Genomic DNA, 16,512 nt, shown 5'->3' on the forward strand with positions numbered 1-16,512 from the left:
TTGTGGCATAATGTGTAATGGGCATTTCTGTGTGGCGTAATGTGTAAGAGACCACTATAAGAAGGAAAAATTACTATTTGGGGGGGAGGGGGGGGCATACCCTTGTTCCGGGCACCATGTCACCTAGCTAAACCTCTCCTATATAGCCAAGCCCTCTCTCCATCTCTGTGGGGACTTCTCTGGGTCATTGCTTATTGGTTTGCCGACGGTGCTGTCTCATAAATATAAGAATTGGAATGCCATATAAATAAATTATGTTTTTGATAAAACTCACCAATTGCACAGCACACTCTTTATTAGTATAAACACATGTCTGGTGCACGGCCATACCTGCTTCTTCTGGCCGCATGTACGCGGTGATCGCTGTGTGTGGAAATAGACTGACGGTGTCTCTGGTCATTCCCCCAAGGGTAAGGGTATTTCCTTGGAAGTAGATCCCATGTATATCAATCTCTGTGCCCAGTCCAAGCAGATGCCAGGAGACGTTGCCCAACCGGCACATGACAAGACCCGGAAGGTTCCCAAACATGTAGCCATTCACAGCTGTAGGAAGATATAGAGCACTTTATCATGTTACAGTATATGATGAATATGTTTGGTACTTTAATAACCCATGTAATAATAGTGTCCCTAGTGCTATACAGAGATTATTAATGCAATTATAAAGCACCAATACCACAATAATACAACACGGTATTTATAGGTTGAGAAGTGAAGGGTAGAATGACTTACTGTAGCTAGTAAAAGTAATTCATTAATGATAGTTGTTGTGGAGGGAGCGGGAGAAGGAAGTAAATGAGCACCCACCTGTTCCGCAGCACTTCCTAGAAGTTCCTAGGTAGGTGGCGGCAGACTGGGCATGTGCATACTACCCACCAATCCCAATGAGGAGGACCCCCTGGCCAGTCTCCATTCAGATGGACTGATACTGACGAGATCTGAAGCCAAGGGCTCCAGGGAAGAAGTCAAGTTAAACCAAGCAGGGATGGAGTAACTGAGACTCAACAGCACCAGCTTGCCCCTGACTGGAGACTCCGCCCACAACCATGACATGGAATACTGGAGGCACAACAGTTGTGCAAGTACCCCAAAACCCAGCTCGCTCCCTTTCTGTCAGAGCAGGAACATAAACTATGTGATAGAATTTAGCCCTCACCTTACACCCAGAGCCCACCATTGTCCTGCAGAGAATATTCCAGGTCATAGGGAGTTGGTCAATATGCTGGGCAGATGGGACCGTATTGTATAAGGTCAGATGATATTGCATGTATACACTGGGTAATATATGACCGCAGGGTGTTACCGTGCATTTTGTTTGATTCCTGAAATTCCTCATCGGTCGCATAATCGGTCGGTGGGTCCGTAGAAAACTTCTCCAGATTTTCATCCAAGTACCAGCTTAAATTTTCATCAAAGACCGTAAATAGCAGAAAATACTCATTTTCGATCTGCGCCTGAAAAACAACAATAAAATAATTCAGTAGTAAAAGGTTACATGTATATTTATTGCAGACAGGAGCACATGGCTGTTCCATTTGCATATGGGAACGTCTAGCATCTCATGGGCGTTCGTATGGTAATGGAACGATGACACGCGCGGGGGGGGGGGGGGGCGCTTTCAGTGGACATCACCGGATGTCAGCTGTCCGCCCACTTCCTCCCCAGCGTCCACGCATATATAAGTGACTTGAGAGTCACTTTTATATGCGTGCGCCTTTGCCATCATTCAAGGTTCGCCGACCATCAAATGATGTGGGAGGGTGGGCCGGCACCACCACTAGGCAGCTTTAGGCAACTGCCTGGGGCGCCGGCCACTGGATGGCGGCATGAAGTGACATCATCCTCACACCTGCACGCCCTGACTTACCAACATTACCCCCATCCCAGTGGAGCTGGTGCAGATGCAGCAACACCCCCCTGGCTGGAGCAGGTGAGCGGCGGGTCTGCCGCACCTCCCACCCCCGTGGAGCAGAAGAACCCAGATCACGGCGCACACCCCTCCCCCGTGGAGCAATTGAGCCGCCAGGAGGCTGTTCGCACCCTGCCCCCGGTGGACTGGGCGCTGGAGCTGGTGGGTGCTGGATTGGCCGCACCCCCCCTTCCAGGTGAGCGGCACCCCCAATCCCCCCCTCCATTTTGCCAGTGAAAGGGCTTGCACCGGGACTGGTGGGAGGATCCCTTAAGGCTGCGAGTGGATGTTACTGTGCCCTGCGAGCAAATCGCCCTTGCGGATGGGTGATGGCCAGGCCACCATTCGCAAGGCGGGTTTGGTGGACTCGCAAGGCTGTGAATTTTCAGCCTTACGAATCAACCAGAATAACCCCCATTGCGCTATGCCTGTCATGTTCAGTATCACTCAGAGCACAGACCCCTGAGAACACTAAGCTACCGGCATTATAGGACCTTTGTGAAATATTTCAGAGGAGAAGATAAGAAATAATACGGACATTGTATGGAAGATCGACTTCGCTTATGGGGCCAAGTGTTATAGCCTCGATTGCGGGAGTCAGAGCAATCCCAGCAATATAGTCATAAGATTTAAAGCGGCAATTAGCTTTGGCCCCATAATAGAAGCAATCCAGCTGTAAGAAGGTGACAAAGGAGAATATGGGTCATTGGGTTGACCATTATTACATCGACATGTATTTGGTCGACTACAGAAGGTCGACACAGCTTATGTCAAAACATAAAATAGGTCGACGTGCCTCAAGGGGGCCAGGGTTGGAAGGTAGACACAAGCATTGGTCGACAATGGCTAGGTCAACAGTCAAAAAGGTCAACATGAGTTTTTCAACATAGACACCGTCAAAGTGTACCGCATCCGCTCAACATGCTGTGGGCACACTACAGGGGCGGATTGGACCACCGGGAAACCGGGCCATTTCCCGGTGGGCCGGCCCCTAATAGTCACTAAAAGGCCGCTCACCCCATTGGCGGGGCCGCAGACCGCCATCTCTGCGGTTAACGGGCGTCCGTGGCCGCAGCACTGTGCCCCAAACAAATATGGCTGCGGGCAGCCTCGGCTATTACAGAAATAAAAATGGCCGCGGGAGTGCTGGTGCGCATGTGCGACCGCACGCAGCTGCTCCCGCGGTTCTGTGTGTGGCAAGCACTCACTGTGAGGATGGTTGCGCAGGGAGGCTCTCTCCCTGCTGTACATCCCCGGCCGCTTCTGTCCTCAGACTCTGTAGCTGCCGGCTGCCAGTACACTGTCACACTACATTAGAGGCAGCAGCGCCGGCAGCACAGAGCTCTCTCCCTGGCTTCTTCCAACCCACTTTCATGTGTCATCAGTCATGACAGCAGGGACTGGAAAGGGGGCGGAGCAACACGGAGTTGAGGGGCGGGGCTACACGAGTGGAAGGGGGCGGAGCTACACGGGAGCACACATCTAATGAAAGGAAGAAGTAGATGAAGTGCCAGCCAGCTTGATTTTAAGGTAACTAAAGTGTGAGAGAGAGGTTCATACTGTGAGGCATATGTATAATGGACATCACGGTGTGGGGCATATGTATAATGGACATCACGGTGTGGGGCATATGTATAATGGACATCACGGTGTGGGCATATGTATAATGGGCATCAGGGTGTGCGGCATATGTATAATGGGCATCACGGCGTGTGGCATATGTATAATGGAGCATCACGGTGTGGCATATGTATAATGGGCATCACAGTGTGCGGCATATGTATAATGGGCATCACGGTGTGTGGCATATGTATAATGGAGTATCACGGTGTGTGGCATATGTATAATGGGCATCACGGTGTGGGGCATATGTATAATGGACATCACGGTGTGGGGCATATGTATAATGGACATCACGGTGTGGGCATATGTATAATGGGCATCAGGGTGTGCGGCATATGTATAATGGGCATCACGGCGTGTGGCATATGTATAATGGGCATATGTATAATGGAGCATCACAGTGTGCGGCATATGTATAATGGGCATCACAGTGTGCGGCATATGTATAATGGGCATCACGGTGTGTGGCATATGTATAATGGAGCATCACGGTGTGGGGCATATGTATAATGGAGCATCACGGTGTGTGGCATATGTATAATGGGCATCACGGTGTGCGGCATATGTATAATGGGCATCACGGTGTGTGACATATGTATAATGGCATCACGGTGTGTGGCATATGTATAATGGAGCATCACGGTGTGCGGCATATGTATAATGGAGTATCACGGTGTGTGGCATATGTATAATGGGCATCACGGTGTGCGGCACAAGTATAATGGGCATCACGGTGTGCAGCATATGTATAATGGCATCAGGGTGTGCGGCATATGTATAATGGGCATCACGGTGTGAGGCATATGTGTAATGGGCATCACGGTGTGTGGCATATGTGTAATGGGCATCACGGTGTGTGGCATATGTATAATGGGCATCACGGTGTGAGGCATATGTATAATGGCATCACGGTGTGTGGCATATGTATAATGGGCATCACGGTGTGCGGCATATGTATAATGGCATCAGGGTGTGCGGCATATGTATAATGGGCATCACGGTGTGAGGCATATGTATAATGGGCATCACGGTGTGAGGCATATGTATAATGGGCATCACGGTGTGCGGCATATGTATAATGGGCATCACGGTGTGCGGCATATGTATAATGGGCATCACGGTGTGCGGCATATGTATAATGGCATCAGGGTGTGCGGCATATGTATAATGGCATCAGGGTGTGCGGCATATCTATAATGGGCATCAGGGTGTGCGGCATATGTATAATGGGCATCACGGTGTGCGGCATATGTATAATGGCATCAGGATGTGTGGCATATGTATAATGGGCATCACGGTGTATGGCATATCTATAATGGGCATCACTGTCTCCTCCACCACTTTGTGACTCCCCTCCCTGCATCCCCTGCCACTCTGCATCCCCCCTCCTACCCTGCATCCTGTGCCACCATGCCCCCTCACACTCTGCGTCCTGTGCCACCCTGTGTAAGTCCTCACTCCCTTCGTTCTCAGCCACTCTGCATCTCCCCTCCCAGCATTCTACGGCACCCTCCATCCCCCCCTCCCTCCCTGCATCCTCTTCCACCCTGCCACTCTACTGTGTTGGGAGACCCCCTGTCACCCCCCCCCCCCCCCCATCTCTATCTCCCCAGCCCCACAGGCTGTAGAATAAACGCTGTACGCATGCGCCTATTCTGCAGCCTGAGGGGCTGGGGACATAGCCAGCAGCTAAGAGAGCCACTAGCCATGCCCTCACAGCGGCAGAAATTGGGCGTGGCCTTGTTGGAATAGGCCACACCCCCATATTGATAGGCCACACCCCCTAAAAATTCGGGCGCGCCTCCGGCGCGCAACAACACTCCCCCCCTCTTAGGGCTGCTTCAAGATTTTTCCCGGGCTGGTTTTAATTCCCAATCCGCCCCTGGCACACTATTATATTCTCCCTCCATGCTGTAGTGGATGGTAGGGCACGAAATACCGCCTGTCGGCACAAAAAAAGTGAAAAACTGGAGGCGACCTTTTGACCTAGCCATTGTCAACCTAATGCTTGTGTCGACGCAATGAATGACAAAGGATGGGTGTGTGCATAAGGTCTACAACGCAGAACGTGTTCCTTGAGTTAAAATACCTGTGTGTTGTCAGAGAGGAGCGCACCCCTTCTACAGACCAGCAGAGGGCCCACCAGCCCGGAGTTGGTGTCCTTTACTGGGTCCGCTGCTGAGTAGTAGAGGTAAGTCAGGCAATTCGGGTCACTGTCGGTAGGTCCATCTTCTTCTAGGACTCTCCAGGTGTAGGTGAAGGTGTCGCCTGGTTTTACGTGAGATCCTTTTTTCTCATGGGCACCTTACACAGAAACACAATTATGACCATAGGACCACGAATGTGTATTAAATTGACCCTCCCACTGTACTACTGGGTTATGGAATTTGAGATCTACAATGTCTCGGTCTAGAGTCATATGGTCAACCACTAATGCTCGACAGTCAAAAGGTCGACAGGGTGAAAAGGTCGACAGTCAGAAGGTAGACAGGGTCCAAAGGTCGACAGTCAAAAGCAGTGACGTACGGTGGTGGCTGTGCACAGAGAGGCACTGTCACAGCCACCACTGCACCCCCCCTGCAAGCCCACCGTTGTCGACACCCGTACCCCCCCACCCCCAGTTGCCGCAGATATCCAAAGTCCACTCACACCCCCCGCTGCTGCCTTCGCTGCCTGGAAAAAAATATCATAAACCCTCACCGCACCAAAAGAGAGGGGATAGCCTTGGCAGGGAGCTGGGAACTGGGTCACAGGAGCTGGGTACATGCGACAGGGGTGGGGAGAGCCAGGTAAAAGCAGCACTTCCAGAAGCATAATTGAGGGGGCTGCTGTGATTGGACAGCACCTGGATCTGAAGACCAGTCAGAGCAGCCCCTGTCAATGAAGCACCCCTAGCAGTGCCACTTTCGCTGTTATTTTTAATGGGCTATTTTGTCCCAGGGCTTGGGGGGTGGGGCTATTTTGTCCCAAGCCCCACCCCCCACTTCATCCCTTTACACTAGCTAGTGGGAGGCATTGCTTATGGTGCCTCCCAAACTAGTGTAAATGCTACAAATTACTGAAATAATACAAAGAAAATACGTATGACAAAGGTCGACATGGACACCGTCTAAGTGTACCGCGTCCCCTCGCCATGATTCGGGCTCGGGCACTTGACAGGGTATTGTCTAATCGCTGTGACCCATACTTCCTTGACCTCGCTTACCCAAAAATGACACAACACCTCCTGTTGGATAAAATTGGCCACAGCGGCCATCTTTATTAAAACAATACAATTTTAACAATAACCAAAAACATTCCCAACGGAGGTGGTCCCCGAGGCCCCAATAAACCTATCCACACATTCAAGCACTTCCAGGAGTTCTTACCCCCAGCCGATAGCGATTGGCTCGGGGGCACCAATTGTCAACACCCAGTGCTCATTACTTAACCTCACCCAGGGGAGTCCAGCCCCCTCATGGGGCCCTCCCCGCCACATAATTAAGCCTCAATGCCACTAACCTCGAGGACCCCCCTCCGCACAGGCCACTGTGACAAAAAGGACATAATATTACAATCATCTATCTAACCCCTATAAAACAGGGAGGGTGGGTGGGAGCTGCTGTAAAAACTCCCAGTGTCCCCCTTTTCCCGCCTGAACCCTGCTTATAAACCCCTCCAACACCCTGTTAAACCCCTCCCACTATGACCCTTTCTTTTGAAACCCCTTCTATAACTTCCCCACTAATCAGCTCCCTACAAACCCTGTCAGGGAAGGCCTACCTCTAGGCTTTGCCTCAAGTCCGGCCCCTACATGACAGGGTATTGTCTAATCGCTGTGACCCATACTTCCTTGACCCCGCTTACCCAAAAATGACACAACACCTCCTGTTGGATAAAATTGGCCACAGCGGCCATCTTTATTAAAACAATACAATTTTAACAATAACCAAAAACATTCCCAACGGAGGTGGTCCCCGAGGCCCCAATAAACCTATCCACACATTCAAGCACTTCCAGGAGTTCTTACCCCCAGCCGATAGCGATTGGCTCGGGGGCACCAATTGTCAACACCCAGTGCTCATTACTTAACCTCACCCAGGGGAGTCCAGCCCCCTCATGGGGCCCTCCCCGCCACATAATTAAGCCTCAATGCCACTAACCTCGAGGACCCCCCTCCGCCACTAAGCACGGGATTAATCCCTTAACCCCGTGCGCCCCCCCCACATCCGGACCGCTGTTTCCACTCCCTCTTGTAGTCCCAAAGACCAAATATCTATCCCTACAGCATTCAGATGTACACCGTCCCCTCTCCAAAACGCACCAGCACCGGATTCAAGCTCCCTGTGCCTCACCACCACTGCCCCATTCCTGGCCATAAAACGCCCAATCGCCCTGTTGACCTTAATCCTTGCCTTATTGATCTTGTCAGCCGACCTTGCATCCCTCCAAAATTGACGTGGCACAATATCCGACCATACCGTGATCACCTCAGGAAACATAGCCCACAAACGCAGGAGATCAAACTTGATATCCCGTATCAGTTCCCTAAATGGTCTGCCCCCAAGGTCATTTCCCCCAACGTGTAAAACCAATATATCGGGTGCCCTATCGAGCCGAACAAAGCGGTGGAACTCCCGCAATACTCCGCTCCATACCATACCGCGCTTCCCCAGCCAGCGGACCAACGCCTCCTCTCTAGCCAAACCCAGCTGGCGGCCATTCGGTCTCACATCAGCCCGTAACGCTCCCCAAAAGACATATGAATGTCCTAAAATCCAAATCAGGCACGGAGGCTGCCCTAAAACAGAAAAAAACACGCAATCAAACATCAACAATCCCCTAAGCGAACATAAGAACGAAAACGAGACGACTCCCAACGCCCAATACGCTTAATCAACTCATCACCAAACCCCATCCTAGCAGCCTCCAGTTGCGGCCCCAATCCGGAAAGAGTGACCAGCATATTCCTCCCCCTTTAGGCCCAATGTCCGCAGCACTGCCCTGAACACACTTATGAACTGGAATCGCGACAGAAAAGACCCATTTGCATGCAACAACAAAGGATCACCTCCACTGCCAACTCTGATTTCCCTAAACTTCCTTAGTCGTGCCACCGGGCACATATCCGACCCTGGTACAGAGAAGAGGACCACCCTCTTCCCCCTTCCCAACTGATCCGTCTTTGACCTCCTAACCAACAGCTCCAACCTATCCGAGTATAAATCCACATCCTCTTCTAACAAGCCCCCCGGCCTGGACACGCTTGGACTCACAAGCTCCCCTATCCGCAATGCCCCGAAAAACGCAAGAGAAAAGGCTACACCAAACAACCTTTCCTCAAAATTGGAGCTGCAAACCGCCCCTAACTTCTTGCCCATACTCTGCAATAACTGAAAAGAAACCGGCCTTCTCTGATCCTGGACCACATGACCTCTCCTCCACCCCTTCAATGCTTGCGAAATCAGAAAATTCTTTGTGACATCAGACCTACCACATGAACGAAACCCAAAAGCCAAACCCGCCATGCAGCGAGTAATTTTTGCAACTGACCAACCAACCTCCTTACAATGGCCAATATATAACAGGACAGCCAACTCATCATCATCCTCCGGCAAACCTGCTACCTCACGCCATTCCAACCAATTCCGCCAGTCCTGATTATACGCCGACCATGTGTTCGGGGCCAGAGATTCCCTGATGAGCTGGTCAACTACCCGTCCAGCAGATCCCAGAGCCGGCTCGGGCACGCGGTCCCCTCCCTGTCCGCGTCTGGCGCCAAATCCTGAAAACGCTCCCACTGTGAAGGAGACAAAGAATCCGCAACACCGTTAGAGACACCAGGGACATGCCTCGCCACCACCCACAAATTCAACGCCAAACATTCCAACACTAACTGCTGCAAAATAGTGACCACCGGCGGGGAAGATGCCGACAATTGGTTGATGGCCATGACGACTCCTAAGTTATCACAATGAAAACATACCTTCCTGTTGCGGAACAACTCCCCCCAAATCACCACTGCAACTAGAATAGGAAACAACTCCAACAATGCCAGGTTTTTCACCATGCCTCTCTGTACCCAAGACTCCGGCCACCGGCCCGCGCACCAATGTCCTTGGAAATACGCCCCAAAACCGACACTCCCAGCCGCGTCCGTGAAGAGGTCTAGCTCCGTGGCCACACACGCGTCTGACATCCACAACGCTCTGCCATTAAAAGCCTCCAAAAATGCTGCCCAGACTCGCAAGTCCCCTTTCAATTCTCTGCCCAGTCTGACAAAATGATGAGGAAGAACCACCCCCGCTGTCGCTGCCGCCAGCCTCCTGCTGAATATGCGGCCCATAGGCATAATGCGACATGCGAAATTCAATTTACCCAGCAAGGACTGTAACTCCCGCAATCTAATTTTCTTCAACAGCAATGCCCTCCCCACCTCAGCCTTCAGCCCCAGCAATTTATCCTCGGGCAAACGGCACTCCATATTCTCGGTGTCAATGACAATACCCAAAAAACTGATCACAGTAGCAGGGCCCTCTGTTTTACCAGGCGCCAGCGGGACCCCAAAGTCCGCCGCCACCCTTTCGACCGTCCTTAACAACAAGTCACAGACCCCGGCCCCCCCCCGGACCAATACATAAGAAATCATCCAGGTAATGAATCACTGAACTGCACCCGGAGACATCCTTAACCACCCACTCCAAAAAGGAACTAAAGGCCTCAAAGTAAGCGCACGACAAGGAGCAACCCATCGGTAAACACTGATCAACAAAAAACTCCTCGTTCCAACAACAACCTAACAAACGCAAACTGGTTGGGTGAACCGGCAGCAAACGAAAAGCCGATTCAATATCAGTTTTTGCCAACCGGGCCCCTTTCCCAAACCGCTTTACCCACTGAACAGCCGCGTCAAAAGATGTATAAACCACCGAACAGATGTCAGGGTCAATGCCATCATTGACCGACGCCCCCTTCGGAAAAGACAGATGGTGTATAAGGCGAAACTTGTTCGCCTCCTTTTTAGGCACCACCCCCAACGGTGAAACTATCAAATCCGGCCATGGTGGCGACACAAAAGGCCCCGCCATCCGGCCCAGCTGCACCTCCTTAAACAGTTTGTCCTGAACCACCTCAGGGTGATCCCTTGCGGACTTCAAATTCCTCTTAAAAACCCCTGAAACCCGCACCCCGGAAGGTATCTTGAAACCTTCCCTAAAACCCTCTTCCAACAACGCGGCTGTCCGCTGATCAGGGTATCTACGCAGATACCCCAGCATCCTTTCCAGCCGCACCGGCGTCTCCCCCTTTTGAAGTACCATCCCGTGACTTCCCCCTAAAGCATTTATTTGCACCATGGGTACCCCCACACGAGGAACATTCATGCTTAAATTTACATTTTGCCCCAAACCGGCACGACCCGTCGTTGAAGGCAAAACAGAGTCCCTTCTGCATGGCCGTACCATTTGTAGCCTCTCTCGGCCCCCCCCCCATCCCCACGAAAGGGCTGCCCCATTTTGATGGGCGCCGTAACCTTTAACCACAAAGCAATGTCCTTATGGTCCCAGCGCAAATTGGGACGCACCACCTTCCTCTGCCTAAACTGCTCATCGTACCGCAGCCAGGCCAGGCCCCCATAAACCCGGTACGCCTCCCCTACCGCATCCATGTAACAAAACAAAGCCGAACAATTTTCAGGTGCTTTTTCCCCAATCACACTAGCCAAAATAGCAAATGCTTGCAACCAGTTCGTGAACGACCGCGGTATCAGCCGATACCGCCGCCGCTCCTCCTTCTCTTTCTTCTCCTCCTTACGGGGCCTATCCAGATTAAAACGCTCCAAAGGGAGCAATGAAAATATATCAACATACTCCCCTTTCCAAATCCTCTCCTTCACTTCCTGCTTTAAGTGGGCCCCCAAAGGCCCCTCAAAACAGACATACACCTCCCCTTTCGCAGTGTCACTGAGCCTCCCTACCTCCTCCTGTGTCTCCCCACTGCTCCCTTGAGCCCCTACACTACTGCTAACTGTTACACTACTGGCCACAGGCACCCCACTGCTAACTGACACACTACTGCTAACTGGCACACTACTGCCCACCGGCACCCCACTGCTAACTGGCACACTACTGCTAACTGGCGTGCTCGCATTCTGCGGAACCCACGCCGCCGCCGGGGACGGCCCCGCCCCCTGCCGCAAACCAGCCAACCAATCTGCAAAACCACTCAATAAATCAGTAAAACCTCTGCTCATCTCCCCCTGGAGGGCTGACCCCCCCCCCCCCCCCGACTCTGCGCTAAGGTATTAACAGACATAGAGACAGACTCACCAGGCTGCCTGGGGGCTGTGGACCCAGCAGCCGCAGTTCCAGCGTCCCGACGAGCCACGACATCAGTGGAAGGACCAGGTACCTCTCCATCACCCACTGTAGGTGGCATCCCGCTTCCCCTGGCATCACGACCATCAGGGACAGCGCCAGCCGGCGTGACATCATCGGAGGCGGAGCCCGCTAGGCGCTGCTCGTTCCGGACACCAGTCCTGCTCCCATCTGCACGCTCTTCTGCCCCCCTGGCACGGCCCACCGCGCGCCGGGCAGCAGCATGTTCCGCATGCCCCACCGCTCCAGGTCCCGTACCCCGCACCGCCGGATCTTCTTGCACGGGGGGTGGATCCCCCCCTCGCGGAGAGTTCCGCCTCCTGGCCGGATTCCTCCCAGACCGGGTCCTGCGGGCGGAAGGTGCCCGTCCCGCAGCCCGGCCTGGAGGGTCCCTGACGGGGCTCCGTGAACGGCGCTGAACCCTGGGGGACACAGATGGGCTGAAGCGCTCCGGAGGCCGGGACCTCCGAGGCCGTGCGCCCGCTGGAGCAGCCTCTTGCGCCGCTGCTCCCAGTCCCCCCAGCAGACCGGACATCTGCTGCTGCAGCCATTCCGCCCCTCTGGTGCCCGCTGCTTCCCTAAGCGCAGCCAGCGCAGCGGATACCTCCAAGTCAGCAGCGCCTGGGGAAGCCATGGAAGCTGCAAGCTGCTGTAAAAACTCCCAGTGTCCCCTTTTCCCGCCTGAACCCTGCTTATAAACCCCTCCAACACCCTGTTAAACCCCTCCCACTATGACCCTTTCTTTTGAAACCCCTTCTATAACTTCCCCACTAATCAGCTCCCTACAAACCCTGTCAGGGAAGGCCTACCTCTAGGCTTTGCCTCAAGTCCCTCCATTGGTTACCTGTATCTTACCGTATTCAATACAAAACACTTCTACTAACTTATAAAGCTATTAACCATACTGCACCAGCATATATCTCTCTACTTATCACAAAATATCTCCCATCTCGACCACTCCGCTCTGCACAAGATCTGCGTCTCTCTTCTGCACGGATCACCAGCTCCCATTCACTATTACAGGACTTTCATCGGGCTGCTCCCATCCTATGGAATGCCCTTCCACGCACAATAAGACTCTCCAATAGCCTCCAAACATTCAAGCGTTCCCTGAAAACTCACCTCTTCAGGCAAGCCTATAATGTTTAAGTTCTACATGCATAACCCTCTGAGGCACTTATGTATTATATAGCTACCCTTCTGGACTTGTAACTTGGTGGGACTGCTATGGTATTACTGGTGCCTGTCCTTGTGTTTCCCCCTATATCCCTATAGATTGTAAGCTTGCAGCAGGGCCCTCCTACCTCCAAGTCTGTATGTTGTTACCCAGTTTGTTTTATCACTGTCTACTATTGTAAAGCGCAACGGAATCTGCTGCGCTATATAAGAACCTGTAAATAAATAAATAAATAAATAAGTCCGGCCCCTACAATTATATTCTCCCTCCATGCCTCAGTGGATGGTAGGCACGTCGGCTCAAATTGTCCGATCAGATCCATCCTATGAGCTTACTCCTGTAGCTCCTCACTGAAGGCCTTTTATTCACTTACATTAGCAGTGCAAACACCAGAGCAATTCACACACACAAATGTGCCCACATACATCTATCCTCAATATGCTACACGTCACAATTCACATAACACGTGACGTGAGCACCATGTGACTGTAGAGCCAAGTGTCTTTTTGTGTGTCTTTTGCCGTGAAAGTGCTTTTTCGCAAACCGATGGGTATAGGCAGGTTTTCAGCAGGCTCCAGCAGGAACTGAGGCCCTTATTCTAGTTCACTCTTCCTGACAAAATATTTCTTAGATGGACAAAACCATGTTCACTGCAGGTGGGGCAGGTGTTACTTGTGCAGAGATAATTAGATTTGGGTGGGGTTTTACTTCAAAGTGAGATCTATATTGCAGTGTAAAAATAAAGCAGTCAGTATTTACCCTGCACAGAAACAAAATGACTCACCCAAATCTAATTCTCTCTGCACATTTTAAATCTGCCCCCCCTGCAGTGCACATGGTTTTATCCATCTAAGAAATAGTGAACTAGAATAAGGGCCTCAGTTCCTGCTGGAGCCTACTGAAAAATAGCCCTGGGCATAGGAAGCACATGCGTGCGCGACTGCAGCTGTATCTGCATATAAAATGCTATGTTATAGTATCAGTGTCTTTTTTTCCTGTAACATTTTGGGGGGTATTCAATCTCCCTCTGCTATTCCCGACAGGGAATAGCTTCTCCGACAGCATTGAACAGGTATCTCGGCAGAACGTGCCTGATTTTACCAGCATTCGGGCACGTTATGCCAAGAACGGCAGGGAACGATTTCCGGACGCATCTCATGGCCACGCCCCCTTTTCAGCGCTCGGCAGGCGGAACATTGAATCCCGCCTGCCGAGCTGACGTCGAGCTGGGCGAGAACGGGACCGGGTCAAGGCTGTCGGGCTAGCCTGACAGTCGTGATGCCGGATTGAATACCCCTCTTAGTATGCAGATACAGCTGCAGTCGCACACAGAATATTACAATTGAATCAGGAGAAGCCGGTTGTGCATCATATTCACATCCAAATCCCTTGGCCAAGAAGATGTATTTTACGGAAAAATTTACATATAAAGATGCTCAGCTCTACCAAGTTACTCCGTGACATGACATGACATAGCCCTTAGTAAAGTGCAACATTAAAATATACGAATGACAACACATCTATGGGGGTGACACTGGCGTAACTATAGCACCGCCGCCACCGCAGGGGGGCGCTGTGCATATGGGGGCGTCGGGGGCTGCGGTGCTATAGTTACACCTCCCCCCAATCCCCCGCAGGCTTACCTATTTCGCTGGTCCCGGCGGCTCCGTTCTTCTGCTGAGGACCACCACAAAATGGCCGCCCCCATATAGCACACTGTTCTCTGAAACTGTCTGCTGTATGGGGGCGGCCATTTTGTGGTGGTCCTCAGCAGAAGAACGGAGCCGCCGGGACCAGCGCAAAAGGTAAGGCTGCGGGGGATTGGGGGGGGGGGTTTGAATGGGCGGCGGGGGGGCGCCCCCCCTAACGGCGGGGGGGGCGCCCAAAACGTAGCTACGCCGCTGGGAGGTGACTAAAATAAATAAACCCTTCAGGACAATTTATATGTTGTATTAATATACAGAACTGACCCTGGTGGATATGAGGCCTTACACAAGATGATCCAACTGCATTTATATAATACATTACCGTAGTAACCGTACTGTAGAAATCAGCTAACACTTACCAGCTTAATATAAACTATGTTTATTTCTTATTCTTACACAATACCAGTATAATTGTGGTGACTTACCATCTACATATGGCGCCCCTTCTGAATCTTTGCTGAATGACACCCCATGGGGCATCATACTGTAGTTTCTGTCAGCCATATTGGAAAACATAACCAAGATGGTGTCGCCAACTTCAGCTTTGATGACTGGGCCTAAACGTAAACGGTAACAATCAACAGTTTGTTGCAAAGTGAATAAAACATATAATATTATTTACTCCAATTAACTTGCATGTGTCATACTTACTGACATTTGTTTAAGAAAACCTGAGGACAAGAGTTGGGGGCATGGTGTTTGATTTGCAGCATCATGAGATGGCTGCCTCCATAACATTCATACAGTATATATAAAAGTGAAAATTATGTATATATTGTGGCAGTCAGCATTCCCCCAAATGAAAGTAATGTGGAGGATCCAGACCAGGTTTTGGTAGCAGTAGCAGAATACCAGGTGTAATCAGCAGCACCTTGGATTTCCTGATATAAAGGGTTTCCAGGGCAGAGTCACCCTGCTCTCGGTGGTGGAATATCTACCCGATTGATAGGCCGGGGGTGTTATAGCATAGGAACCATTGGAGCTTTTCAAGAGTCTGACTTATTGAATGTCGACTTAGACGCTGTCAACCCACCGACCAAATACCGAGTTCCAGTCGGACCTCACATTCTTCCACTGGATGGATTTGGAAGAAAACCTCCCAAAGTGGTAACATTGGATCCCAGAAGAAATAGAAGGGAGTTGGGGGTCCCAGCTGGACCTCCCGTTGGTGTAAGCTGGATAGAACTGTGACCCAGGGAGCCAGAGAATGACCTGTAATAACCATAAATCAATGAACTAACATAACTAGATAGAATGTCGATAGGTCGACAGCATATGGTCGGACATGCACAATGTTGACAGATAAAAGGTTGACGCGGCACATGAAAAAGTTGATGGAGTTTTGAATTTGTTTCTTTTTTTTTTTTACTTCACTGTTCACGTGGACTCTGACTGGGAGCGGTAAAGTGTGCTGAGCACAGGGGTAGCGGAATGAGGCGCCCGGCCCGCAGCATGGTGTCATTATTTGCAGTCAAACTGATAAAATCTACAAACTGACACCCAAGCAAAACAAATAAAAAACTTATGTTGACCTTTTCATTACCGTGTCAACCTTTTGCTCTGGTCATCCTTATTTCTGTTGACCTTGTGCATGTCGGCCATTGGTGTTCACTGTTTATACCATAACCCAGACAGAAATAGAGATTGGAAGACAAAACATGTTGTGTACCCAGAAGTCCTGGAATAGCAACATTGATACCAGAAGGAAAATTGGAAACCCAACTTGTGATTATAAAACTGGAC

The 16,512-nt window shown here is 51.1% G+C and overlaps 1 protein-coding gene across 1 annotated transcript in view; it reads right to left on the reverse strand.

Annotated features, from left to right (window-relative positions):
• Positions 1 to 16,512, reverse strand: part of LOC146058115 (ferroxidase HEPHL1-like) — a 68,273-nt gene that overhangs the window by 22,742 nt on the left and 29,019 nt on the right. Inside the window, exons 7-10 of the mRNA XM_083170116.1 lie at positions 15,195 to 15,326; positions 5,622 to 5,836; positions 1,304 to 1,454; positions 331 to 543 (exon numbers count right to left, since the gene is read on the reverse strand). Of these exons, the coding sequence (XP_083026242.1) occupies positions 331 to 543; positions 1,304 to 1,454; positions 5,622 to 5,836; positions 15,195 to 15,326 (711 nt within the window). The remainder of the gene's footprint in view (positions 1 to 330; positions 544 to 1,303; positions 1,455 to 5,621; positions 5,837 to 15,194; positions 15,327 to 16,512) is intronic.

This window comes from Crinia signifera, chromosome 2, assembly GCF_055691185.1.
Source record: "Crinia signifera chromosome 2, ASM5569118v1, whole genome shotgun sequence".
Taxonomy (NCBI): domain Eukaryota; kingdom Metazoa; phylum Chordata; class Amphibia; order Anura; family Myobatrachidae; genus Crinia; species Crinia signifera.